This window comes from Spermophilus citellus, assembly GCF_964194105.1.
Source record: "Spermophilus citellus genome assembly, chromosome: 1".
NCBI classification, from domain to species: domain Eukaryota; kingdom Metazoa; phylum Chordata; class Mammalia; order Rodentia; family Sciuridae; genus Spermophilus; species Spermophilus citellus.
This window is the reverse complement of record NC_138182.1, coordinates 144,434,246-144,461,603: the sequence shown is the minus strand read 5'-3', so window position 1 is coordinate 144,461,603 and position 27,358 is coordinate 144,434,246. Positions and strand designations below refer to the sequence as shown.

At 36.0% G+C, this 27,358-nt stretch overlaps 1 protein-coding gene across 3 annotated transcripts in view; it reads left to right on the top strand.

The window, feature by feature from the left end:
- AFF4 (ALF transcription elongation factor 4) overlaps nt 1–27,358 on the top strand; it is a 95,461-nt gene that overhangs the window by 32,619 nt on the left and 35,484 nt on the right. For 2 of the 3 annotated variants that reach the window (XM_081292298.1, XM_081292297.1), the window contains 2 exons: nt 1,716–1,760; nt 5,195–5,281. In XM_081292298.1, coding sequence (XP_081148424.1) covers nt 1,716–1,760; nt 5,195–5,281 — 132 coding nt within the window. The remainder of the gene's footprint in view (nt 1–1,715; nt 1,761–5,194; nt 5,282–27,358) is intronic. The other variant, XM_081292299.1, reaches the window with a different exon arrangement.

Below are 27,358 nucleotides of genomic sequence, written 5' to 3'. Positions count from 1 at the left end.
CTTTTTACCTGAGTAGCAAGGAATATATTTAAAGATGGGGATGGAAGTAGGATTAAGGAAAGGTTTATGTGTTGACTCCCAAATGGATCCATAAAGCTATGAGCTTACCCTCTTGGGAACTACAGAAAGTGTCATTTCAAATATTAAGATGTCAAGTCAGTTATAGAATGAAAACATTATCCATCAGTACCTTAGATTTCTTGCTTTTGAGTTTATGGAATATACCCTGTTTTCTTTTGTATTAAAAAAAAAATCTCTATTTTTTAGTGATAACTCAGGCTGTGGTTCATGGTGGTAAATGGTTGGACTTCTAGGTCCATGGCAGTGGGAATATGTAGTTTGGATGCTATCATTCTGCATACCAAAACATGATGTTTAGAATACTACTACTACTACTACTAATAATAATAATAATACCAAAGAAGTGAGTATTCATTATAAAATAGCTGGAATTTTATTTTTATTTATTTATTTATTTATTTATTTTTGTACTAGGGATTGAACTCAGGGGCACTCAACCTCTGAGCCACATCCTCAGCCCTATTTTGTATTTTTATCTTTAGAGTTGGTGTCTCACTGAGTGCTTAGTGCCTTGCTTTTGCTGAGGCTGGCTTTGAACCTGTGATCTTCCTGCCTCAATCTCCCAAGTCGCTGGTTTTATAGGCATGTGCCACCATGCTTGGCTGAAATTTTATCTTTAAAATGTAGTTTTTGTAATAAAAAAATAAAAAAAAATAATGTCAGTAGTCAAAAATCTTAGCTCATAGATCAAAATAGTGGTGGAAAGAGTCAGGGATACATAAAACAGTTTTGAGAACATTTAGTCTTTCCTGTGGCCTTGAGAAAATGAATGTTAGTTTCATTTGTCACCTAATTATTCCTCTTCAGAGAACTGTAAAGTGGTAATTTATTCTTTCTTCAAACAGCATCATCCTTAGAGTTAGACTTACGTTCAACTCTTTAATTCCTCTTTGTGCCTGAGAATAAGGCACAAATAATATCTCAGTATTATGATTATTTTGTATATTATTGAACTTTTAAATTCTGGATAAGCTGCTCACCTAAAAAATTCATTTTAAAAATTTCATTTTAAGAATTATTTAAGTTATTTAAAGTATAATAAACACAAAATTTAAAAAATCTTTGAAAAACTATAAAGTTCCTCAGACTATATAGCTAAAATTTTCTAGTGCTTAAAAAATTTGAATTAGGGGCTGGGGATGTGGCTCAAGCGGTAGCGTGCTCACCTGGCATGCATGCAGCCTGGGGTTCGATCCTCAGCACCATATACAAACTAAGATGTTGTATCTGCCGAAAACTAAAAAACAAAATAAATATTAAAAAATTCTCTCTCTCTCTTTAAAAAAAAAATTTTTGAATTAGGACATTAGTCTAAAGATTCTAAGTATTTTGATTTAAAGTAGTAGGATCATAAATATTTCTTTTTTTTTTTAAAGAGAGAAAGAGAATTTTTTAATATTTTATTTTTAGTTATCGGCAGATACAACATCTTTGTATGTGGTGCTGAGGATCGAACCTGGGCTGCACGCATGTCAGGTGAGCGTGCTACTGCTTTAGCCACATCCCCAGCCCTCATAAATATTTCTTTAAATTTTATGTAATGTCTAATGATTTAAAATCTGCAGTAAATACTAAAAGTCTAGTAATATATTACTTCAAATCTAATGTTTTTTTTTTTTTTTTTCCTTCTGAAGGCATCAGCTTCTGGTGATGTGAGCTGTGTGGATGAAATTCTTAAAGTAAGTTTTTTTTTTTTTTAATCATTTAATTCTTTTACATTATTATGATGTTCTTCCTCTCTCTACTTCCTTCTACCTAGGTTTCACAAAGGATCGGAAGGAACAGATTGCTTATATGTGTAACTTGATTATGTCCATCATAAATACTTGACTCTATTCTGCTTATACTTAGGTTCTCAATCACATGGTTTGTTTTCTGTTTGCCTTCAAAGAGTTGGCTTTGTTTTTCAGTAAAACAAACTATATTCTCAGTCTGCCTTGAAAAGATGAAGAAGAAACCAAATATAGCTACATTTTCTCAGGGTTATTATCAGTTAATAATTTGATATGTTAAAAAAACTCAATATTTATCAATCAGGCCATTCACATGTTGAAAATAGCTTGCTTTGTAATTCATCTGAACATACTTGTCAAATCCTTTGATAAAAAGCATCCTCTGAGTACTGTACATTGTAAATGTTTGCTGAATAAATTTAAAATCTGCACATAACCAAATAAAATACATTTTTCGGTTGGAAAAAGAAATTCTGTTGAATTAAGTAAGTGACAATGACTGCTTTTTGCTCATAGGAGAAAACTGTCAGACACATGTTACTAGTATTTTTTGTTTTTTATGAGCTGCATTTTGCATTTTACTGTGGATACTTTGGAGACTGCCTGTGTTGGCTGTTCCTACCATCTTCTCTCCCATTTCTTCTGTTAGTTATTATAATCTCCCAAGTTGTCATCCAAAGACTTAAATTAAGTTCTTATTTTCTTTACCCTCTTCTTTCCTTGACTTCTGTTATACTTAATTATTTAAATTTCCCATTCATCTTCCTTCCCTTTCTTTATCTGCCTTTTAGGAAGCCTTGTATCTTTTCTTATCTTCTAAGTATGGATGCATTCTTCTAGACTCTTCTCTTCCTGCACTTTTACCTACCTTTTCTAACATCCTTGGCTTCGTTAGACAGCTATTCAGTCTTTCTTTCCTGCTTTGGTCGTCTTTGGGTTTTGATTTATGTCCTTTAATTACTTCTTGACAGGGCTACATTTTAATTTCTCTTTGCTGCTTCAGTCTCAAAATGTCTAAAGTTGTACTTATGGACTTCCCTAGATTCTTTCATGCTTCTACACGTAGAATCCTGGTTATCTCTAGCGTCTTCCTTTCTTTAAATTTAATCCCAAAACTAGGTGTAGACTTTGAAATTTCCTTGAACATACCCATTCCTTTCCTTCTGTTTCTGCCACTTTGAGCTTCAGTAATTGGTAACATTCTCACACTCTCATCTATTTATCTGTCTTCTGCATTGCTTCCAGATTCTTTACTTCATTTCCTGGTCTTTATAATTTTTTTTTCCTTAGAATTTTCATTGGTTCTGAAAGACTCATAGAAATAATTATGTTCAAACTTAACATTCCAGGCCTTCCATGGGCTAGTCCTAACCTCTCCTAGTACTAATGAAGTACTTTTGACAAACTGGTTTCCCTAAATCAAACTTTCTTGCTCTTTTACTTCCTTAAAGTAAGCTTTTTTTTTGGAATGTGCTTCTCCTTCTTCCTCTTTAGTATATAGATCCTCTTTTTCCTTAAAATCCTTATGAAATCCTTCTTCCTACTAGATCAGACCACAGTGATAACTCTTTCCTTTGAATCTTACTTAACTTTTTTTTTTCCAGTATCTCAACAATGCATGGAATTTTAATACCTGGAGATTTTTTTGTATCTAATTATTTCTTTGATGTTACTGATCAATATTTATTTTACATTTTACATATATGGGGCTTGCCACATGGCCCTGTGTGTAATAGGTGCTTAGTCACTTGATGATAGTTAAATAGGTTTCAATAGGGAGTGTTTTAGTAATTGAGATACTAAATGCCAATGCTAAAAACCTGAGGGACATGAATTTGTTTCCCCTTCCCTGTCTTCGGTGTGCAAGGAACTTTAGGTCCAAGTTTCCTTCATATTTTTTATTTCCACTTGATTTGTATGAATCTCATTATGAACTTAAGGAAAAATTTTATTCTAGAAGTATGTGTATTTATTGGAAAAAAATTGAGGTTTTAATTCAAAGCATGCTAATTTACTACCTATTATGTGTCAAGCACTGGAGATACAGTGGTGATAATGATAGTTGTACCTTTTGAGCTGACAAATAGAGCTGGATGTAGGAAATAATAAGCATCGTAAAAACATAAAAAGTAAAAACATAAAAAAACAATTATGTGCAGGTGACTTTTTAAGAGGTTCAAGTAGACACTGTATCATATACCCTTGTCTCTTCCCCCTTCTTGTCATTCTTCTGTGCAAGGGCAGCCAGGGTTAACTGTCCTTCCATACATTTTTTAAAATGTATAAACATTTACATAGGATTATGGTTTGTGTTTGTCACTAACAGTATACTGTGGACATCATTTCATATCAGTGGTTAAATCTCTCATTTTAGTGTCTGCTTGGTATTTCATTGTGTGGATGTTGGCTAATCTATCTAGTCACTTTGGATACGTAGATTTAACAATCTCTCTTTTAAGTGTGGGGCCTAGAAATTTTTATTTTTATACAACTATGGTTACAACTTAGCTGTTGGATAAATTCTTAAGTATTATTGTACTACCTTTAATTTACCTGATGACTTACTTTGAACTAAATGCCAGAAATAAAACACTCCTTTCTTATTTAAGTTTGATATTTCTCTCCCACTTGCTTCTCTAACATACTAATTGTGATCTAATCTAAACCCCACTTGGACATATTTGGCATGATTAGAGAGAAAGCAGTGAATGAAATCAGACTTAGGGTCTTGCGTGTCTGTTTTCCTCCTCCTGTGCTTTTGAAATCTCCCTTCTGATTTTCTCACCTGACCAAATTTTCCTATCAGCACATGGGCTCTGTAGTCAAGCTTCCTAAGGAGTAATTCTGTGTCCATTACTTACTAAGTGTGTAACCTTGAATAAGCAACCTTTGTGCTTTAGTGTCATCCTAAATAGAGATAGGATAATAATGGTATCTACCTCATAATGGCTTTGTGAGTATTAAATGAGTAACAGATATGTAAAACACTTAGCAGAGTGTCTGGTCCCTTAAAGTTACACAATAAATACTAGCTGTTTTTCTTATCATTATCCTCTTCCTCCCATTCCCACAACAAACTCTTATTTAGTAGTGTTTTATTATGTGCCTTGTATTTGATTACAGGCTGCTTTCTATTGAGATTTCATCATCATAACTGTAAACTCCTTGAAGTCAGGGAGAATTTATTACGTACCTTCATATTATTAGCCTCATAGTGACTTGCACACAGTTGTGCTTCATTAGTACTTATTGAATAAATATGTATAATTTTGGAGGAGCATTCATGAAACCAGTATGTATAAGTACAAATCTGGTTTTTTAGCTGTATAGGTTTTTATCCTTGATCTGGTTGAAAACAAACTGTAATAATTACGTTTCAGGAGATGACGCATTCATGGCCTCCCCCTCTAACGGCTATTCATACACCATGCAAAACAGAACCTTCCAAATTTCCTTTTCCAACTAAGGTAAGTAAATAAAGTATATCTTTGCTAATGTAAGAAAAGCCTAAGTGGCTCAATTAAAGTTATATGAGTTCACAATTGTCATTCTCACTCTAGTGGGAGATAGTAAATAAGTGACTAAATAGGTAAGTTCAGATAGTGACAATTTGCCATAGAGAAATTTCAACAGGGTAATGGAATTGAGATCATTTGAATTGAAAGGTACTTAAGAAAACTTAGTAGATAATATGAGGGAAAAAACTTAAAAGGCATCAATATTTATTGCAAACTATTGTGGTATTGTAGGCCACAGGTGATAAGGGCTTCTCAAACTGTTGACTGAGGAGCCCTTTTCCATAGAACATAGCAAGTATACTTACATATATGGAAAAAGGTCCTCGGGCTGGGGCTGTGGCTCAGCAGTAGTACACTTGCTTGGCATGCGTGAGCCACTTGGTTCAATTCTCAGCACCACATATAAATAAATAAAATAAAGGTCTGTCAGCAATTAAAAACAAAACTAAAAAAACTTTTTTTAAAAAAAGGTCCTCAAACAACAATTCCAAGCCCATCTAAAACTAGATTAATTTTTAACATTAATTTATGCTTACACAAATAATATAAAAATACATTCTATATGTGAAAAATTTGACCAAGACCTATAATAATAGTCTTTCCCCCATTCTTGCCCCTTCATCTCACCAGTGCAAGTCTTTTTAATAAGCATTTACCTACATATATTTATTTGTATGTAATCATTACATATAGCTATTTTATCATTTATTTCTACATTGTTTTTATATCTATCATTAATCAGTCAGCAATAGTCTTGAAGACCTTTTTTATATCATTAGTCAGCAATAGTCTTGAAGACCTTCCATGTTATTACATGTAGAGGTGTTTTATTTCTTTTAACTCATCGAGAGAGAGAGAGAGAGGAGGGGGGGAGAGTGTGTGTGTGTGTGTGTGTGTATCCTAGTTTGATATTTAAGTTTTTACCAAATTTTCATTGCTGTAAACATTTATTTAGTGGGTATCTCTGTTCATGCCTTCTTGTTTGCATATACATCTATTTAGGGCAGAAAATAAGCAGTAGATGGTTAAGTATTAGAGTACATATTCACCATGTATTCTTTTAAGTCTCCATAGTTATATTACTTTGTAGGATTTCTGTTAGTCAATACTCCTGCTTGCATTATCTCATAAAGGTATACCATTATTTGATACTACTGAACACCAATCTTGAGAGCTTGTTTGGAGGTTCTATCAGGGGAGCACAGCTACTCATATGCCCTTGACTAAAGAACCATCTTCTTTTATCCGAGAAGGTTGGTCCTCTTTCACCAAGTGCCTAGCATTCAGAGGGATGCACATGGAGCAGTCAGCCGAATCAATCCTGGTAATCAGTGGGGTGACAGATGTCACAGCTAGATCATTCTCACATTCAAACACCAATCTTTTGAGTGAAAAATTTCATCCCACTAGCTAGATTAGTAGTGAAGTTCATCATCATTGCATTTTTGCATTCATTTATTTTCTTTGTAAAAATTTCTTATTCCTATTGCCATTTTTTAAAAATTATTTTTTTTAGTTGTCAATGGACCTTTATTTTATTTATTTATATATGGTGCTGAGAACTGAACCCAGTGCCTCACATATTCTAGGCAAGTGCTCTTCCACTGAGTTACAACCCCAGCCCACCATCCTACTGCCATTTTTGTTGAATCATTTTTGGTACTTGAGGATTTAATCCAGGGAGATTTTACCACTGAACTCCAGTCCCTAATCTTTTTGGTTTTTATTTTAAGATAGGGTCTCACTAAATTGTTTGGAGCCTTGCTAAATTGAAGAGACTGGCCTTGAACTTTACATCCTCCTGTCTCAGCCTTCTGAGCTACAATTTTAAATATATCTCCCAGTTCTCCCAGTTAGATTTTTAAAAAAATATTTACTTTTAGTTATAGTTGAACAAAATACCTTTATTTTATTTATTTTATTCTTTCCCTAGGATCATAAATGTACGCTTTTATTTTCCTTTTAATGTGGTTTTAGTTTGCTTTTTATGTTTATCTTTAACCCAAATAATTTTTAGAAATGATGTCAGAGATAAAATATTTGTCTACACAGGTGCCTTCCCACTTGTTTACTTTGTAAATCAGCTTTATTTACATATACAGAACGCACTATTTTTTTACTGTACAGTATGAGTTTTGATATATGATGCCGGTATAACCATCACCCTAACCCAGAATCAAGAGCATTTCCGTCATTCCCAAGTTCCCTCATGTTCCTTTGTAGTCTGCCTCACCACCAGGACCCTTTATAATTACTGATCTGTATAATCACTGATAAATGAGTTGATTTTTTTCTAGGCTTCATAGAATAGGAGTCTATGTAGATTCTATTGGTTTTTGTTTTGTTTTGCATGTTTGCCTTTTTTATTCAGCATATTCTTTTGAAATTATTACTTTTTTTGTTGTTGTTTTTGGGTTTGGTGTGCGTGTGTTCGCGTGTAGGAAACAGAACCCAGAATCTATGCTTTCAAAGCACAGATTCTATCATTGAGCTATACCACAGCTCTCTTCCCTATTCTTTAATATATCAGTAGTTTTTCCTTTTTGTTTCCAATTAGTATTCTATTGTAAGAAGTACCATTTTTTTTTAATCCTTTGTTGATGAATGTGTGGGTTAAGGCTATTAAGAATAAAGCATCGGGCTGGGGATGTGGCTCAAGTGGTAGCGCGCTCGCCTGGCGTGCTTGCGGCCCGGGTTCGATCCTCAGCACCACATACAAACAAAGATGTTGTGTCTGCCGAAAACTAAAAATTAAATATTAAAATTCATTCTCTCTCTCTCTCTCTCTCTCTCTGTCTCTCAAAAAAAAAAAAATCACTTAAAAAAAAAAAAAGGCTGAGGTAGAAGAGATTGCAAGTCTGAGGCCAGCCTGGGCAACTTAATGAGACCCTGTCTCTAAATAAGAAATAGGGCGGGGTGGGGGGGGTTGTGGCTCAGTGGTAGAGTGCTTGCCTAGTATGTGTGGGGCACTGGGCTTAATTCTCAGCACCACATATAAATAAATATCCATCAAGGGGGGAAAATAAATAAATAAATAAATAAATAATTAGAAATAAAAGAGCCAGGAATGTAGCTTAGTGATAGAGCACCCTTGGTTTCAATCCCTAGTGTGTGTGTGTGTCTCTCTATTTTTTTTTTCTCTCTCTCAGCATCTGTAAACACTGATTTATATAGTCTTTATGTTTTCATTCTCTTGGGTAAATACTGGATCATATAATAGAAAATAGAACTGCTAAGTCATACAGTAAGTGCATGTTAAATTTATAACCGAAAACTATTTTCCAGTTGGGCTGGGGATATAGCTCAGTTGGTAGAGTGCTTGCCTCACATGTACAAGGCCCTTTATTTTAAAAATAAAAAAAATTATTTTTATGTGGTGCTGAGGATTGATCCCCAGCACCAACCCCAGGCCCCCCCAAAGAAAACAATTTTCCAGAGTGGTTGTACCACACTCCTTTCTTATCACATCCCTATCTCCCAGCAGTATAAAGTTCCTTTTGTTTTTCACCCATGCTTGCATTTAGATTTGGTATTGTCAGTCTACTTAGTTTCTCAGGCATTTATAGGTGTATGTCATTTTAATTTTTAAAAAATTTTTATTTATTTTTAAAATATTTTTTTAGTTGTAATTGGTCATAATACCTTCATTTATTTATTTTTACGTGGTGCTGAGGATTGAACCCAGGGCCTCGAATGTGCTAAGCGAGTGCTGTACCACTGAGCAACAATTCTAGCCCATGTCATTTTAATTTTAATTAGAATTTCCATGATGACTATTGATATTGAACCTCTTTTCATTTACCTACTGGCCATTCATAATACAGGTTGAATATCCCTTATCTGAAATGCTCAGGGTCAGAAGTGTTTCAGATTTCAGGTTTTGTTTGCTTTTTATTTATTAATTTTTGCATGTAAGTAATAAGCTATCTCAGCTATCCCAAGCCTAACACCATATCCATTTATATTTCATATGTACCCTATACACATAGCCCAAATCTTTTTTTATAGTCTTTTTTTAGTTGTTGATGGACCTTTGTTTATTTTCTTATTTTATTTATATGTTGTGCTGAGAATCAAACCCAGTGCCTCACACATACTAGACAAGTGCTCTACCACTGAGCCGTGACTCCAGCCCCCTAAATACCTTTTATATACTGTTTTTATTGTGCCTGTGTTTTGACTGACTTTCACAAGTGTGGAATTTTCCACTTTCAGTGTCATGTCAGTATTCAGATTTTAGATTTCAGAGCATTTTGGATTTTGGATTTTCAGTTAAGGAATACATAACCTGTATCATCTTTTGAAGTGTTAGTTGAAAGTTTTGTTTTGGGGCTGGGGATATAGTTCAGTGGTAGTGTTTACTTATCATGCACAGACCATGGGTTTGATCCCAGCAACAAACACACAGTTTTGTTTTTAATTTAGTTTTTTGGTGTTGGGGCTTTTGTTGGAAATTTTCTTATGTCTTTTTTTTCCTTTTCTTTTTTCTTTTTTCTTTTTTTTTTTTTGATACCAAGGATCCAACCTGGGGTACTTAACCACTGAGCCACATCGCCAGCCCTTTTTTGTATTTTAGTTAGAGACAGAGTCTCACTGAGTTGCTTAGGGCCTTGCTAAGTTGCTGAGGCTGGCTTTGAACTCAAGATTGTCCTGCCTCAGCCTCCCAAGCTCCTGGGATTACAGGGATGCACCACCATGCCCAGAATTTTATTTGGTTTTGATATTAGGCTAGTACTAGCCTTTTTTTTTTTGTTTTTTAAAGAGAGAGTGAGAGAGAGAGAGGGAGAGAGAGAATTTTTTTAATCTTTATTTTTTAGTTTTCGGCGGACACAACATCCTTGTTTGTATGTGGTGCTGAGGATCGAACCCGGGCCGCATGCATGCCAGGCGAGCGCGCTACCACTTGAGCCACATCCCCAGCCCCAGTACTAGCCTTTTTAAAAAAAATTTTAATATTTATTTTTTAGTTTTCGGCAGACACAATATCTTTGTTTGTATGTGGTACTGAGGATTGAACCCAGGCCGCACGCATGCCAGGCGAGTTTGCTACCACTTGAACCACATCCCCAGCCCTAGTACTAGCCTTTTAAAAGGAGCAGGGACGCCGAGCGTGGTGGTCCAGGTTTAGTAAGACCCCATCTTAAAATAAAAAAGGGCTGGGGCAGGCTGGGGTTGTGGCTCAGTGGTAGAGCACTTGTCTAGCATGTGTAAGGCACTGGGTTAGATCCCCAGCATCACATAAAAAAACTAAATAAACAAAGTAAACATATTTTGTGCAGCTGCAGTATGGGCTGGGGCTGTGTCTCGGTGGTTAAGCACCCCTGGGTTCAATCCCTAGTACCTAAAAATAAAGTGAAGTATTAGTATTAATTCTTTCTTAGTACCTGTTAAAATTCAGCAGCAATGCTATTGCAACCTCTAGTATTCCTTTTTATTTGTGTGAGTTGTAAGGGATCAGATCCAGAGCCCCTCAAATATTAAAGCACATGCTCTACCACTGAGCTACCTTCCCAGCCTTAATATTTGTAGTGTTTATATTATAGTACTTCCTTTTTTTCCTTGGTATTGGTGGTTTATGTTTTTGAGGGGATTTTTAAAAAATATTTATTTTTTTTGTAGTTGGACACAGTATCTTTATTTATTTTTATGTGGTGCTGAGGATCGAACCCAGGGCCTTGCACATGCTAGGCGAGTGCTCTACCACTGAGCCACAACCCCAGCCCTTGAGGGTGTTTTTGTTTTTGTTTTTGTTTTTTTTCCTCCTCAATCAATCTAGCTGGAGGCTTAATTAGTTATTGATGGTTTCTGTAAGCCACCTTTTGGGGTATTTTCTTGTTTTCTATTTTTTTTCTGGTGTGTGTATGTGTGTTTCTGTAATTTCAGTTTCTTACTTAAGGGTAGAAGCTTATATCGTTGATTATAAGCTTTTTTGGGGGACAGTATTGAGGATGAAATCCAGGGGTGCTCTACGACTGAGTTATATCCCTAGCCCTTTTTATTTTTTATTTTGAGATGGAGTCTCACTAAGTTACCAACGCTGGCCTTGAACTTGAGATTCCCTGTTTCAGCCTCCCAAGTTGCTGAGATTACCATTGTACCCTTGTACCCTAAATCCTACAATTTTGATATGATCTATTTTTTTTTTAATATTCTGTGCAGAGGATTTTCTCATTTTGTATGTGATGTCTTTAATCCATAAGATAATTGGAAGTATGTGGATTCTTTTCAAACATTTGAAGATTTTTCAGATAACATTTTATAATTTGTTAATTTATTTGTGTTCTTGTCAAGAATATGCTGTATAGTTTTCGTCCTTTCAAGCTTGTTAGAGTTTGTTTTTGGCCCTGTGATTTTTTTTTTTTCATTACTATTTCATGTGTAGTAGACACGATATGTTCTATGTCTCAGATCAACTTGATTGAGAATAGTTAAGTCATCTGTTTACTGATTTTCCTTCTACTTATTCCATCAGTTACCAAGCAGACTGTTGACATCTGTCTTTATAGATTTGTCTCATTTTCCCTTTGAGAAAAAAGCATGTCAGTTTTTACTTCATGCATTTTGAAACTTTGTTGTTATTTACATTTAAGATTGCTGTGTCTTGGTCAGGCACAGTGGCACAAACCTGTAATCCCAGCACTTGGGAGGCTGAGGCAGGAGGATTGAAAGTTTGATGCCAGCCTCAGCAACTTAGTGAGATCCTATCTCAAATATTAAAAAGGACTGGGGTGTAGTTCAGTGGTAGATCATCCCTGGGTTCAGTTCCTTGTCCCCGTCCCTTCCCCCAGTTGCTGTCTTTCTAGTTAATTGATCTTTTTTTCTCATTATGAGATATTTCTCTTTATTTTTGCTATTACTGCTTATTATAAAGTCTAACTTTGTCTAATTATATAGGCACTACAACTTTCTATTAATTTGTTAGTCTTGATTTACTTTTTTCTGTTCTACTTTTATTTATTTATTTATTTTTTATTTTTTAATTTTTTTTAAATAGAGAGAGGAGAGAGAGAGAGAGAGAGAGAGAGAGAGAGAGAGAATTTTTTAATATTTATTTTTTAGTTCTCGGTGGACACAACATCTTTGTTGGTATGTGGTGCTGAGGATCGAACCCGGGTCGCACGCATGCCAGGCGAGCGCACTACCGCTTGAGCCACATCTCCAGCCCTCTGTTCTACTTTTAATCTCTCTGTTCCTTTATATTTAAAGTTGGTTTCTTTTTAAATCTAGTTCGCTAATATGGAATGTTTAGAAATTTCATTTTACCACTTTGCTGTTTCTTTTCTCTTTGTCCCATCAGTTCTTTGTTCTCTTTCTCAACATTCTTTTGGAATCAAATAGTTTTATTCTATTTCCTGTATTATTTCATACCTACATGCTTTTTTTTAATTATTAAAATTAAAGTTTGAATTTACCAGAAAACTTTGAACATAGTTGATTATTCTGCCAATCACCTACTTTTTTGTGGAAGTTTTATCAAGGCACATATACCGTGTAATTCACCCACTTAAAATATACAATTCACTAGTTTTAAATATATTCACAGAGTTGTACAACCATTACCACAATCATTTGAAAACAATTTCATCAACCTCAAAAGAACCCCCTCTTACCCCTTTAATAGTCACCTTTCCATATCTTCCAAACCCTACTTTCCCTACCTATTGGCAACTACCAATCAATCTATGTTCTATCTGAATAGGTTTGCCTACTCTGTGCATTTCATTTTAAATGGAATCATATACTGTGTGGTCTTTTTGACTTTTTTTTTTTTTTTTTTTTTTTTTACTTAGCATGTTTTCAGAATTCATTCACTATAGCATGTGTCAGTACTTAATCCCTTTCAAGGACTAAATATACTCATTATGGCTATATCACATTTTGTTTGTCCATCAGTTCATGGGCTCCCCCAGCCACTCATTGGCTATTATGAATTATATTGCTACACTTTTATAGAAGTGTTTATGTGGACATATTTTTCAGTTCGTTTGGCTATAAATCTAGGAGTGAAATTGTTGAGTCATGTGGTAACTCAGTGTTTTGTAATTTAAAAAATTGCCATATGATTTATTTCCATAGTGGCTGTTCCATTTTCTCCACATCCTGGCTGACTTTTGTTGTGGTTGTAGCCATTTCAGTGGGCATAAAGATAGTAGTATGTCATTGTGCCTTTGATTTGCATTTCCCTGATAACTAATAGCGGTGAGCATCTTTTAATGTTTCTATTGGCTTTCTATATCTTTTTTGGAGAAATGTATTTAGATATTTTGCTCATTTCTGAATTAGATTGTCTTTTTTTGTTATAGAGTTATAGGAGTTCATTGTACATTCTGGAGATCAGTCCCTTAGTATATACATGATTTGGAAAAATTTTTATAGATTGTCTTTTAGCTTCTTGATGTTTTTTGAAGCACAAAAGTTATAAATTTTGATGTAGTCCAGTTTACTTGTTTTTTATTGTTAGTGCTTTTGATGTCATGCCTAAGAAACCACTGCACAGTCTAAGGTAAAAAAGATTTACTGCATTTTTTTTTTTTGAAGAGTTTATAATTTCAACTTCACGTTGAGGTCTTTGATACATTTTGAGTTAATTTTTCTCTGTGGTATGAGATAGGGGTCTAAAATCATTCTTTTGCAGGGCATGTCAAGTTGTCTCCACATTATTTGTGGAGAAGATTGTTCTTTTCTATGGATTATCTTGGCACCCTTGTCAAAAATCAAGTGAACATTAATGTATTTCTGGACTCTAATTCTTGTTTTCATAGATCAACATGACTTTCCTTATGCTGTACCCCACTGTCTTGGGTACTGTAGCTTAATAATAAGTTTGCTTTTGGTTTTGTGTGCTGGGGATTAAACCTAGGGCCTCATGCATGCTCTCAGCACCTACTCTACCACTGAATTACATCTCTAGACCCTAGTAAGGTTTTTGAGGGGAGCAATGGGGGTGTACTGGGGATTTAACTCAGGGGCACTCGTTCGGAGCCACACCCCTAGCCCTATTTTGTATTTTATTTAGATACAAGGTCTCACTGAGTACCTCACTTTTGCTGAGGCTGACTTTGAACTCAGGATCCTCCTGCCTCAGTCTCCTGAGCCCCTGGGATTATAGGCATGCGCCACTGTTACATATCTAATGTTATCTATTTTGTTATGAACCTCAAAATATAGTATTAAAAAATAGAAACGGGCAAGTATCTTTTAAATAGCTTTATTGAGGCTTAATTATCATTCAATTAATGGCATATAAAGTATAAATTTAGTAAGTTTTTGTATATGTGTACCATGATGAAGCTATCACTAAAATAAAGATATTGAGCATATGAAATCACCCCCGGAGTTTCTCTAGGATCCTTTATAATGCTCTCTTCCTTTTAATCCCTATCCCTCCGTCCCTAGGCAATCATTAATCTGTCACTATAGATTAATTTATATTTGAAAGAATTTATTTAAATGGAACCATTCTTTTTTTTAATGTCTTTATTTATTTAATTAATTTATTTAATTTTTATGTGGTGCTGAGGATTGAACCCAGTGCCTCACAAGTGCTAGGCGAGCACTCTACCGCTGAGCCACAACCCCAGCCCCTTAAATGGAACCATTCTGTATATACTCTTCCTCTTTCTTCTTTGTATGTGTGTGTGAATTTTACTAGGGATCAAACCCAGAGCCCTGTACATGGTAGGCAAATGCTAGCATGGACACCGAGGTATGTCCCCAGCTCTTTTTATTTTGAGACAGAGTCTCACTGAGGTACAGGCTGGCCTCAAATTTGGAGTTCTCCTACCTGAGCCTCCCAGGTAACTGGAATCACAGGAGTGTGCCACCATCTCCAATTTTCTGTGATTATACTACAATTAATTTATTCATTTACCTATTGATAGAAACTTCAATTGCTTCCAGTTTGGAGCTATTAAAACTGAATCTGATGTGAATATTTGTGTACGTGTGTTTTTTTATGTAAACATATTTTTATTTCTACTTAATGAATATTTATGAGTGTTACACATATGGTAGCATGTGTTTAATTTTCTTCTTGGAGTGGTGGGGAGCTGGGGATCAAATCCAGGGCTTTGAGCATGGTAGGCAAATACTCTACCACTGAGCTACATCCTAGTCCTGTTTAACTTTAAAAAATTTTTTTTTGTGATACTGGCGATTGAACCCAGAACCTGGTGCATACTAGGCAAGTACTCTACCTCTGAGCTGCATTCCCAGCCCTTTTTAATTTTTTGAGACAGTCTCACTAATTTCCCCAAATTGGCCTCAAACCTGCAAATCTCTTCCTTCAGCTTTCAGAGTAGCTAGGATTATGCATGTGCCATAGTACCTGACTTGGATTTTTTTCCCCACTTCTGTGTAAATACTGTTTATTTTTTTCTATGAAATAGACTTTGTTTCACGTTCGATGCATATATATAACATTAGAAGCAGTAATATTAATCATTTCCACATTCCATTCCAGTTGTTTTATTCAACAGTGAATTTTTGTTTCATTTTAAGAGGTTATAGGTATACTAACTTAGCCTCTCAAAAATTATAATTTCTCTGTTAATAATTCATATGATAAGTGTTTTAATATATGCTCATTTCAGTCATACACTGGGCGAGGTGCAATGGTCCATGCCTATAATCCCAACAACTCAGGAGATTGAGGCAGGAGGATTGCAAGTTCAAAGCCAGCTTCAGCAACTTAGTAAGGTCCTAAGCAACCAGTTTCAAAATAAAAAATAAAAAGGGTTGGGATGTTGTTCAGTGGTTAAGTCCCCTGTGTTCAATCCCTGGTACCAAAAACAAACAAATAAATAAAGCATACACAGTTTGGATTCAGTGTATCAAAACTGTTACAATGCTAACCATAAATGAAATATGTTTATTAATTAAATGGCACAGTTTTCCTATATTAAGATTCATATACAAGCTGAGGTTGTAGCTCAGTGGAAGAGCTCTTGCTTAGGGTATATGAGGCACTGGCTTCAATTCTCAGCACCACATATAAATAACTAAAATGTCCACTGACAACTAAAAAATATTTAAAAATTGATTCATAGGCAAGATAAGATTTGCCACTATGGAGATATTCTCAATATTGAATGTATGTAGGAAATACCCTCTTGAAATATTAAATTTTTACAAAAGGTATCAATTTACAGAAATTATTGACTGTTTTCCAACAGCTGAATGAAGCTTTATACCTAAAAATAAAGTAAAATATTTCATCAGTCTTCCTTCAGTATTTTTTATAATATACCAGAGATATTCAGTCATTCACCTCAAATCTTCATTCTGCTGTTTTAAGCAGTCAAGCTTTGCCAGAATCCAGGACAGTTCTCAGTTTGAGCCATCAGGGTGATCATTTTCTTGAACTAAGTGATCACTTACATCAAATAACATGGTCCCCAGGCAAAAAGAATGAGCATAATCCAATGCCAAGAAATCAGTCTATGGCTGCATTTTCAGATTTTCAATTTATTCCCCTATCTTCCTGGAGCTGGAATAATTGAAATCATTGTAACTTTGTTTCTAGTTAATGTACAGGTGAAGAGATTTCTGTTGTTTGAGCACATGAGGCTTTAGATAAATTCACCCAATAGCCCTATAATCTTTCTAAAATCCTCCTGGTGATGTGAGTAGGAACTTGACTGTCCTGTGCTTCATGGAGTCTACATGCTTCCCTCCACTAGAAGGGAGGCATATAGGAGACACTATTGAAACCACATGATACACACAAAACAGATTGGGTGGGATTTTTTTGTCTCACAAATTTAAAGAATGAAATCCATGGACACGAGTGACAGCAAAGTAACAGGATTTATTAGAGTAATTGAAAGCAGAATTCGTAAGGGGGAGAGGGGTATCAAGAGAGGGTTGCCAATGGGTGTCTGTTATCTAGGGAGTTTATATGAGTCTTCTGGGTTAAGGAAGTTAGTCCTCAACCCAATCTCTGGTAAGGCACTCAGGGTCCAGGAGCTCTTCATGCGCTCTTTGGTCCAGTCAGGGTACCGTGTCTTTTTTTTGGAGAGGGTCTGGATACTAGGCAACAGATTTCTCATTAAGTTTTTCTGCTTACACAGGAATTGGCCTTATCTTGTTGAGGCCTGGCTTTCTGTGCCTTTAGTTTCCCATTCCTGCTATACAGAAACCTGACCTTGAAGGGGCCCAAATTTTGTTTATTTTAACTCTTTCTCCTTCCTCATTTTATCCATAGGAAGATCATTTTTTTTCCCCTTGATTCTGGGTTCCACTTGGACTCAGGAAATTCCTGGCGCCCAGTAAGTGGAGCAGTGGGTGGTAGAGCTACTTCAGGCCAGTCCTGACTAGGAGCTGAGTGGGAGGAGCAGAGCAAGAGGTCCTGAAGTATGCCCTCCCGCACATTGCCCCACAAGTAGTCTCCTTAGTTTTGATTTTTAAGATATTGTTTTGGGTATAGAATTCAGGCTTGAAAGCCAGTTGTGGTGGTACACTCCTGCAATCCCAGCCACTGGGAATGCTAAGGCAGGAGGATCGCAAGTTCAAAGGCAGCCTCTCAATTTAATGAGTCCCTGAGCAACTAGGCAAGACTCTGTCTCTAATAAATAAAATATTAAAAAGGGCCGGAGTTGTGGCTCAGTGTTTAAGCATCCCTGAGTTCAATCCCCAGTACCAAAAAAGAGAAGAAAAAAGAATTCTGGGATGAAGATGTTGCCCCACTATTGTTCTGGCTTATATGGTTTCTATGTACTTTGTTGTTATTTTCCCCCCCCTTTTTTTGTATATAATGTAAACCCCCACTCCCATCTGCTTAGAAGCTTCTTTTTATGTTTATTACTGATTTTATTTAATATGTTTAGTAAGGTTGTATCCTGTTATAGTTTTCTTCATCTTTCTTGTGCTTGGGGGTTTACTGATTTTGAGTTCATAATTTGTATTTAATTTAGAAAACTTTTATAGTTATTTACAGTACTCAGAATTTTTTTCTGTATTCCTATCACCACATCTCCCCTCTGTCTTTTTTTGGTACTTGGGATTGAACCCATGGGTACTTTACCACTGAGCTATGACCCCAGCCCATTTTATTGTAATTTTTTTTTTTTTTAATTTTTGAGATTAAGGTCTCACTAAGTTGCTTAGGTCCTCACTAAGTTGCTGAGGTTGGCCTCAAACTTGGAGTCTTTCCTCAGCCTCCCAAGTCATAGGGATTATAGGAGCCTGGCCTCACTGTGCCTAGCTTCCTTCCCCCTTCTTTATGGATTTGGGTTTTGTGTGTGTGTGTGTGTGTGTGTGTATATATCCCCTTTAAGTTGTCCTACGACTTAACTTTTGCTCTGTTCATTTGTTTTCATTTTCTTCTTTAAAAAAAAAAAACAAACTTTTTTGTATGTTGTAGATGGACAGAATGCCTTTTATTTGATTTGATGATTTTTATATGGTACTGAGTATCGAACTCAGTGCCTCGAGCATGCTAGGCAAGCACTTTGCCACTGAGCTACAGCCCCGGCCCTTGTTTTCATTTTCAATCTTATGTTGTTTTATTATGCATTGTTTCTATTGCTATACCTTCAAGTTCTGCAATGTCTTATCTGCTTTTAATCCTGCTTAATATTTCTGATCTTAGACATAATGGTTTTATCTCTAAAAATTTGATGTTTATTTCTTAAACAGCCACTTTTTAAGTTTTTACTGTATTCTAGTCATTAGATTTGACAATTATTTCTTACAGATGACAAACATTTTTAGTAGAAATCTGATGGTAAAAGACATATTGCAGCGATCTCAAAAGATATTGGTGATAGTTAGAGGCTCGGGATATAGCTCAGTTGGTAGAGTGCTTGCCTTACATGCACAAGGCTCTGGGTTCAATCCTCAGTGCCAAAAAAGAAAGAAAAAATATTGGATAGTGAGCTTTTTGAAGCATTTTTCTGGAAGAGTAAGGAGAGAAATGTGTTGCCAGAAGTGGTGTGGTTATATTGGGAGTAATTTTATAAGATGGAAATTTTTATATATGGTGATCATAATGATTTAGTAAAGGAGAAAAAAACGGGCTGGGGCTGTAGCTCAGTGGCAGAGCACTTGCCTAGCATGTGTGAGGCACTGGGTTCTATCCTTAGCACCACATAAAAATGAAACAACTAAAATAAAGTCATGCTATCGATTTACAACTACCATAAATAAATAAATAAATAAATAAATAAATGGGGGGGACAGCATGGGAAAGAGAGAAGGTAACCTTGGGAAATCTTCACAGGAGGAATTGGATTTCAGTACTCAAGTAGAGGACATTAGCCTTAGAATAGAGCACAACTAGGTCATTATTTTTTACAGGAGGGAAACAAGTACATGGGTATGGTTGAGGATAGCATGGTAGATTTTCCTAGTGATAATTGGAGAATGTTCAAGCTATTGACTGCTCTTATACATTTTCACCATGTGTTTGGAAAAATAGTGAACACTATTAAGCCATTTAGATATATTGTTCCTGCTCTAACTTAAGTGGGTATTTAAATAAAGGAAAATAGCATGTGCCATGTCTAGCATAGTTTTTGGCACACATTGCTGTTCAATAAATGTTTGGTGACTGAATTTGGATAGTTAGGTAGACACATAACAAAGAGAAAAAAACTTTTGTGGTGTTTCCAAAACAGCTCAGCTACTTACTGATTATTGCTTAGATTGGGTTGTTTTTACAGATAGGTTACTTCATTCTCTGAATTTTAAGTGGATATAATTTCCTGTGTACTATAGTTTAAAACTTTATATGAAGCTTCAGTAGGAATTAAGTCTCCTGTGCACTAAACATATGGACCAGACCCAATGACAGAACAGAGAAGGGAGAAAATTGTTATACCTAGGGAATTTGAGGATAGTGTCCTAGAGAAGATGACACCAAATGGGGTTTGAAGGAGAAGTGGAGGAACAGGAGTATAAGGACCACATCAGATTATTTCACACCATTGACACGTCTCCGAGCAGTTTGCAGGTAGCAAGCAGTGGAAAGTTAAGTTTAGGAACCTATTTGGGGAGCGACTTTAATGTATCCTTATCATTCATTTAAGCATTCTTGAATTTGTCCTTCTTTAAAAACAACAGTGACAGCTGGGTATAATGGCTTGTGCTTAGAGTTCCAGTTCCTCAGGAGTCTGAGGGAGGGGGAATCATCACTGAGCCCAGAAGTTTAGAGACCAGTTCGGGAAATATAGCGAAATCTCATCCCCCACAAAGCCAAAAGCTACATATAAAATTCCTCTATTATGTGCCTTTCCCCCGGCGCCTCCTGTTTAGAGCTAAACTTATTATTATAATTATTGTTTTCCAGTTCTGGGCATCAAACTCAGGGCCTTGCTACACATGCCAGGCATTGAACTAGATCCCAACCCTACGAGCTAAATTATTACTGATAGGTTTTTATTTGCTATTTTCCTTCCTCCTCATTAGTCCTCAGCCTGGTCCATTTGATCTTGCTTCCACTCTTAATACCTCAGCAGAAGTGTTTTCATTAAGTGGCAAATTGATGATACTCATTCAGTTTTGGTAAATCCAAGTAATATTTTTCATTTCTTATCTTCATTGGTCTTCTCATTAGCATTGAATTTTTATTTGTTATTTTTTTTGAAAATACCTTCACAGACACACCCAGAAGTGTGCTTTACTAATTTCTTAGGCATCTCTCAGTCCAGTTAGATTAACCATCACACACATCTTTACTCCTCTTTCTTTTTTTTTTTTTTAATTGGTTGTTCAAAACATTACAAGCTCTTGACATATCATATTTCATACATTAGATTCAAGTGGGTTATGAACTCCCATTTTTACCCCAAATACAGATTGCAGAATCACATTGGTTACACATCCACATTTTTACATAATGCCCTATTAGTAACTGTTGTATTCTGCTACCTTTCCTATCCTCTACTATCCTCCCTCCCCTCCCCTCCCATCTTCTCTCTCTACCCCATCTACTGTAATTCATTTCTCTCCTTGTTTATTTTCCCATTCCCCTCACAACCTCTTATATGTAATTTTGTATAACAATGAGGGTCTCTTGGGCTGGGGATGTGGCTCAAGCGGTAGCACGCTCGCCTGGCATGCGTGCGGCCCGGGTTCGATCCTCAGCACCACATACCAACAAAGATGTTGTGTCCGCCGAGAACTAAAAAAAATAAATATCAAAAATTCTCTCTCTCTCTCTCTCTCTCCTCTCTCACTCTCTCTTTAAAAAAAAAAAACAATGAGGGTCTCCCTCCATTTCCATGCAATTTCCCTATTCTCTCCCTTTCCCTCCCACCTCATGTCTCTGTTTAATGTTAATCTTTTCTTCCTCTCTTCCTCCCTGCTCTGTTCTTAGTTGCTCTCATTATATCAAAGAAGACATTTGGTATTTGTTTTTTAGGGATTGGCTAGCTTCACTAAGCATAATCTGCTCTAGTGCCATCCATTTCCCTGCAAATTCCATGATTTTGTCATTTTTTAGTGCTGCGTAATACTCCATGGTGTATAAATGCCACATTTTTTTTTTATCCATTCATCTATTGAAGGGCATCTGGGTTGGTTCCACAGTCTAGCAATTGTGAATTGTGCTGCTATAAACATTGATGTGGCAATATCCCTGTAGTATGCTCTTTTAAGGTTTTCAGGGAATAGTCCGAGAAGGACAGTAGCTGAGTCAAATGGTGGTTACATTCCCAGCTTTCCCAGGAATCTCCATACTGCTTTCCAAATTGGCTGCATCAGTTTGCAGTCCCACCAGCAATGTACAAGAGTACCCTTTTCCCCACATCCTCGCCAGCACTTGTTGCTGTTTGACTTCATAATGGCTGCCAATCTTTCTTTTTTTCTTTTTTTTATTGGTTGTTCAAAACATTACAAAGCTCTTGGCATATCATATTTCATACATTAGATTCAAGTGGGTTATGAACTCCCATTTTTACCCCAAATACAGATTGCAGAATCACATCGGTTACACATCCACATTTTTACATAATGCCCTATTAGTAACTGTTGTATTCTGCTACCTTTCCTATCCTCTACTATCCTCCCTCCCCTCCCCTCCCATCTTTTCTCTCTACCCCATCTACTGTAATTCATTTCTCTCCTTGTTTATTTTCCCATTCCCCTCACAACCTCTTATATGTAATTTTGTATAGCAATGAGGGTCTCCCTTCATTTCCATGCAATTTCCCTTTTCTCTCCCTTTCCCTCCCATCTCATGTCTCTGTTTAATGTTAATCTTTTCTTCCTGCTCTTCCTCCCTGCTCTGTTCTTAGTTGCTCTCATTATATCAAAGAAGACATTTGGTATTTGTTTTTTAGGGATTGGCTAGCTTCACTAAGCATAATCTGCTCTAGTGCCATCCATTTCCCTGCAAATTCTATGATTTTGTCATTTTTTTTATTGCTGCATAGTACTCCATTGTGTATAGATGCCACATTTTTTTTATCCATTCATCTATTGAAGGGCATCTGGGTTGGTTCCACAGTCTAGCAATTGTGAATTGTGCTTCTATGAACATCGATGTGGCAGTATCCCTGTAGTACGCTCTTTTAAGGTCTTCAGGGAATAGTCAGAGAAGAGCAATAGCTGGATCAAATGGTGGTTCCATTCCCAGCTTTCCAAGAAATCTCCATACTGCTTTCCAAATTGGCCGCACCAGTTTGCAGTCCCACCAGCAATGTACAAGAGTACCCTTTTCCCCACATCCTCGCCAGCACTTGTTGTTGTTTGACTTCATAATGGCTGCCAATCTTACTGGAGTGAGATGGTATCTCAGGGTGGTTTTGATTTGCATTTCTCTGACTGTTAGAGATGGTGATGGCTGCCAATCTTACTGGAGTGAGATGGTATCTTAGGGTGGTTTTGATTTGCATTTCTCTGACTACTAGAGATGGTGAGCATTTTTTCATGTACTTGTTGATTGATTGTATGTCCTCCTCTGAGAAATGTCTGTTCAGGTCCTTGGCCCATTTGTTGATTGGGTTATTTGTTATCTTATTGTCTAATTTTTTGAGTTCTTTGTATACTCTGGATATTAGGCCTCTATCTGAAGTGTGAGGAGTAAAAATTTTTTCCCATGATGTAGGCTCCCTATTTACCTCTCTTATTGTTTCTCTTGCTGAGAAAAAACTTTTCAGTTTAAGTAAGTCCCATTTGTTGATTCTTGTTATTAACTCTTGTGCTATGGGTGTCCTATTAAGGAATTTGGAGCCCGACCCCACAATATGTAGATTGGAGCCAACTTTTTCTTCTATCAGACGCAGAGTCTCTGATTTGATATCTAGCTCCTTGATCCACTTTGAGTTAACTTTTGTGCATGGCGAGAGGAGGGGATTCAGTTTCATTTTGTTGCATATGGATTTCCAGTTTTCCCAACACCATTTGTTGAAGATGCTATCCTTCCTCCATTGCATGCTTTTAGCTCCTTTATCAAATATAAGATAGTTGTAGCTTTGTGGATTAGTCTCTGTGTCCTCTATTCTGTACCATTGATCCACCCGCCTGTTTTGGTACCAGTACCATGCTGTTTTTGTCACTATTGCTCTATAATATAGTTTGAAATCTGGTATCGCTATACCGCCTGATTCACACTTCCTGCTTAGAATTGCTTTTGCTATTCTGGGTCTTTTATTTTTCCATATGAATTTCATGATTGCTTTATCTATTTCTACAAGATATGCCGTTGGGATTTTGATTGGCATTGCATTAAATCTATAGAGAGCTTTTGGTAATATCGCTATTTTGATGATGTTTGTTCTGCCTATCCATGAACAGGGTATATTTTTCCATCTTCTGAGATCTTCTTCTACTTCTCTTTTTAGGGTTCTGTAGTTTTCATTGTATAAATCTTTCACCTCTTTTGTTAGGTTGATTCTCAAGTATTTTATTTTTTTTGAGGATATTGTGAATGGAGGGTTTTTCCTCATTTCCATTTCAGAAGTTTTGTCACTGATATACAGAAATGCCTTTGATTTATGCGTGTTGATTTTATATCCTGTCACTTTGCTGAATTCATTTATTAGTTCTAGTAGTTTTTTTGTAGACCCTTTTGGGTCTTCTAGGTATAGAATCATGTCATCCGCAAATAGTGATAATTTAAGTTCTTCTTTTCCTATTTTTATGCCTTTAATTTCTTTCGTCTGTCTACTTGCTCTGGCCAGTGTTTCGAGAACTATATTGAATAGAAGTGGTGATAGAGGGCATCCCTGTCTTGTTCCAGATTTTAGAGGGAATGCCTTTAACTTTTCTCTGTTCAGAATGATGCTAGCCTGAGGCTTAGCATAGATAGCTTTTACAATGTCGAGGTAAGTTCCTGTTATCCCTAGTTTTTCTAATGTTTTGAACATAAAGGGATGCTGTACTTTGTCGAATGCTTTTTCTGCGTCTATCGAGATGATCATATGGTTCTTAATTTTAAGTCTATTGATGTGGTGAATAACATTTATTGATTTCCGTATATTGAACCATCCTTGCATCCCAGGGATGAATCCTACTCGATCATGGTGCACAATTTTTTTGATTTGCCTTTGTATCCGATTCGCCAGAATTTTATTGAGGATTTTTGCATCTAGGTTCATCAGAGATATTGGTCTGTAGTTTTCTTTCTTTGAGGTGTCTTTTGTCTGGTTTCGGAATCAGGGTGATGTTGGCCTCATAGAATGAATTTGGCAGAGCTCCCTCTTTTTCCATTTCCTGAAATAACTTGAAAAGTATTGGTATTAATTCTTCTTTAAAGGTTTTGTAAAACTCCGCTGTATACCCATCCGGTCCTGGGCTTTTCTTGGTTGGTAGTCTTTTGATTGCTTCTTGTATTTCATCCATTGATATTGGTCTGTTTAAATTGTGTGTATCCTCCTGACTCAGTCTGGGCAAATCATATGACTTAAGAAATTTATCGATGTCTTCACTATCTTCTATTTTATTGGAATATAGGTTTTCAAAATAATTTCTAATTGTCTTCTGTATTTCTGTAGCATCTGTTGTGATATTGCCTTTTTCATCCCGTATGTTAGTAATTTGAGTTCTCTCTCTTCGTTAGCATGGCTAAGGGTCTGTCGATCTTATTTATTTTTTCGAAGAACCAACTTTTAGTTTTGTTAATTTTTTCAATAGTTTCTTTTGTTTCAATTTCGTTGATTTCCGCTCTGATTTTAATTATTTCTTGCCTTCTGCTACATTTGCTGTTGTTTTGCTCTTCCTTTTCTAGGGCTTTGAGATGAAGTGTGAGCTCATTTATTTGTTGGTTTTTCCTTTTTTTGAGGAATGACCTCCAGGCGATGAATTTCCCTCTTAAAACTGCTTTCATTGTGTCCCATAGATTCCTATATGTTGTGTCTGTATTTTCATTTATCTCTAAGAATTTTTTGATTTCCTCCTTTATGTCTTCTGTAACCCATTGATCATTCAGTAACATATTGTTAATTTTCCATGTGATGTAGGATTTTTCCTTCCTTCTTTTATCATTGATTTCCAGTTTCATTCCATTATGCTCAGATAAAATGCATGGTATTATCTCCAACCCTTTATATTTACTGAGGGTTGCCCTATGGCATAATATATGGTCTATTTTTTGAGAAGGATCCATGTGCTGCTGAGAAAAAAGGATATCCACTTGATGATGGTTGATATATTCTATATATGTCAGTTAAGTCTAGGTTATTGATTGTGATATTGAGTTCTATAGTTTCTTTATTCAACTTTTGTTTGGAGGATCTGTCCAATGGTGAGAGAGGTGTATTGAAGTCACCCATAATTATTGTGTTGTGGTCTATTTGATTCTTGAACTTGAGGAGAATTTGTTTTATGAACGTCGCAGCACCATTATTTGGTGCATAAATATTGATAATTGTTATGTCTTGTTGGTGAATGGTTCCTTTTAACAGTATATAATGTCCTTCCTTATCCCTTTTGATTAACTTAGTCTTGAAGTCGATTTTATTCGATATGAGGATGGCCACCCCTGCTTGCTTACGAGGACCGTGTGCGTGGTATATTTTTTTCCCAACCTTTCATCTTCAGCCTGTGTATGTCTTTTCCAATCAGATGTGTCTTCTGGAGGCAGCATATTGTTGGATTTGTTTTTTTAATCCATGTTACCAGCCTATGTCGCTTTATTGGAGAGTTTAAGCCATTAATGTTTAGCGTTACTATTGATATATGGTTTGTACTGCCAGCCATGTTTGATTATTTATCTTTTTTTAAAATTTAGTTTGTTTCTCCATGATTAGCTTAGCATTGAATTTTTATTTATTTATTTATTTATTTATTTATTTATTTATTTATTTTTTACTTCTTGGCGGACACAACATCTTTGTTGGTATGTGGTGCTGAGGATCTAACCCAGGCCGCACGCGTGCCAGGCGAGCGCGCTACCGCTTGAGCCACATCCCCAGCCCAGCATTGAATTTTTTAAAAAAATATTTTTAATTTTTTAGTTGTAGTTGGACACAATACCTTTATTTATTTATTTTTGTGTGGTGCTGAGAATCAAACCCAGGGCCTCACATGTGCTAGGCGAGCACTCTACTACTGAGGCACAACCCCAGCCCTTAATATTGTTTTAATCCTGCTTCTTTGTCTACTATTCTGTGTTGCTCATCCAGATTTACCCTCTTTCTCTGGATGCTGTTCCTTTTTCTCCTGTATCTACCTCTTTCATTAAAAGTTTTCTGGGCATATTACTGAGTGCTTTAAGGAAACGTAGAAGGACTGTGTTTTGTGTCAGTATGCCAAACATTTGATTGTTGAAATAAAATAATACAAAGGAAAGAAAGAGGAATTATGTATTAGTGTTTAATTGGGTGCATGGTTGTAATACATCATGCTAGACCTGCATCGTCTTCTCTTTGTGCCTGTTATTTACCTAGCACCTTTTTTTTTTAAGTTGTAGATGGACACAATATCTGTATTTTATTTATGTATTTTATGCAATGCTGAGTATCAAACCCAGTGTCTCACACGTGCTAGGCAAGAGCTATAACCCCAGCCTTTTACCTAGAACCTCTTATCCAGGTGCTTTACAAATTTATATCTTATCATCTATCCTTCCCTGTGTTTCTCCTT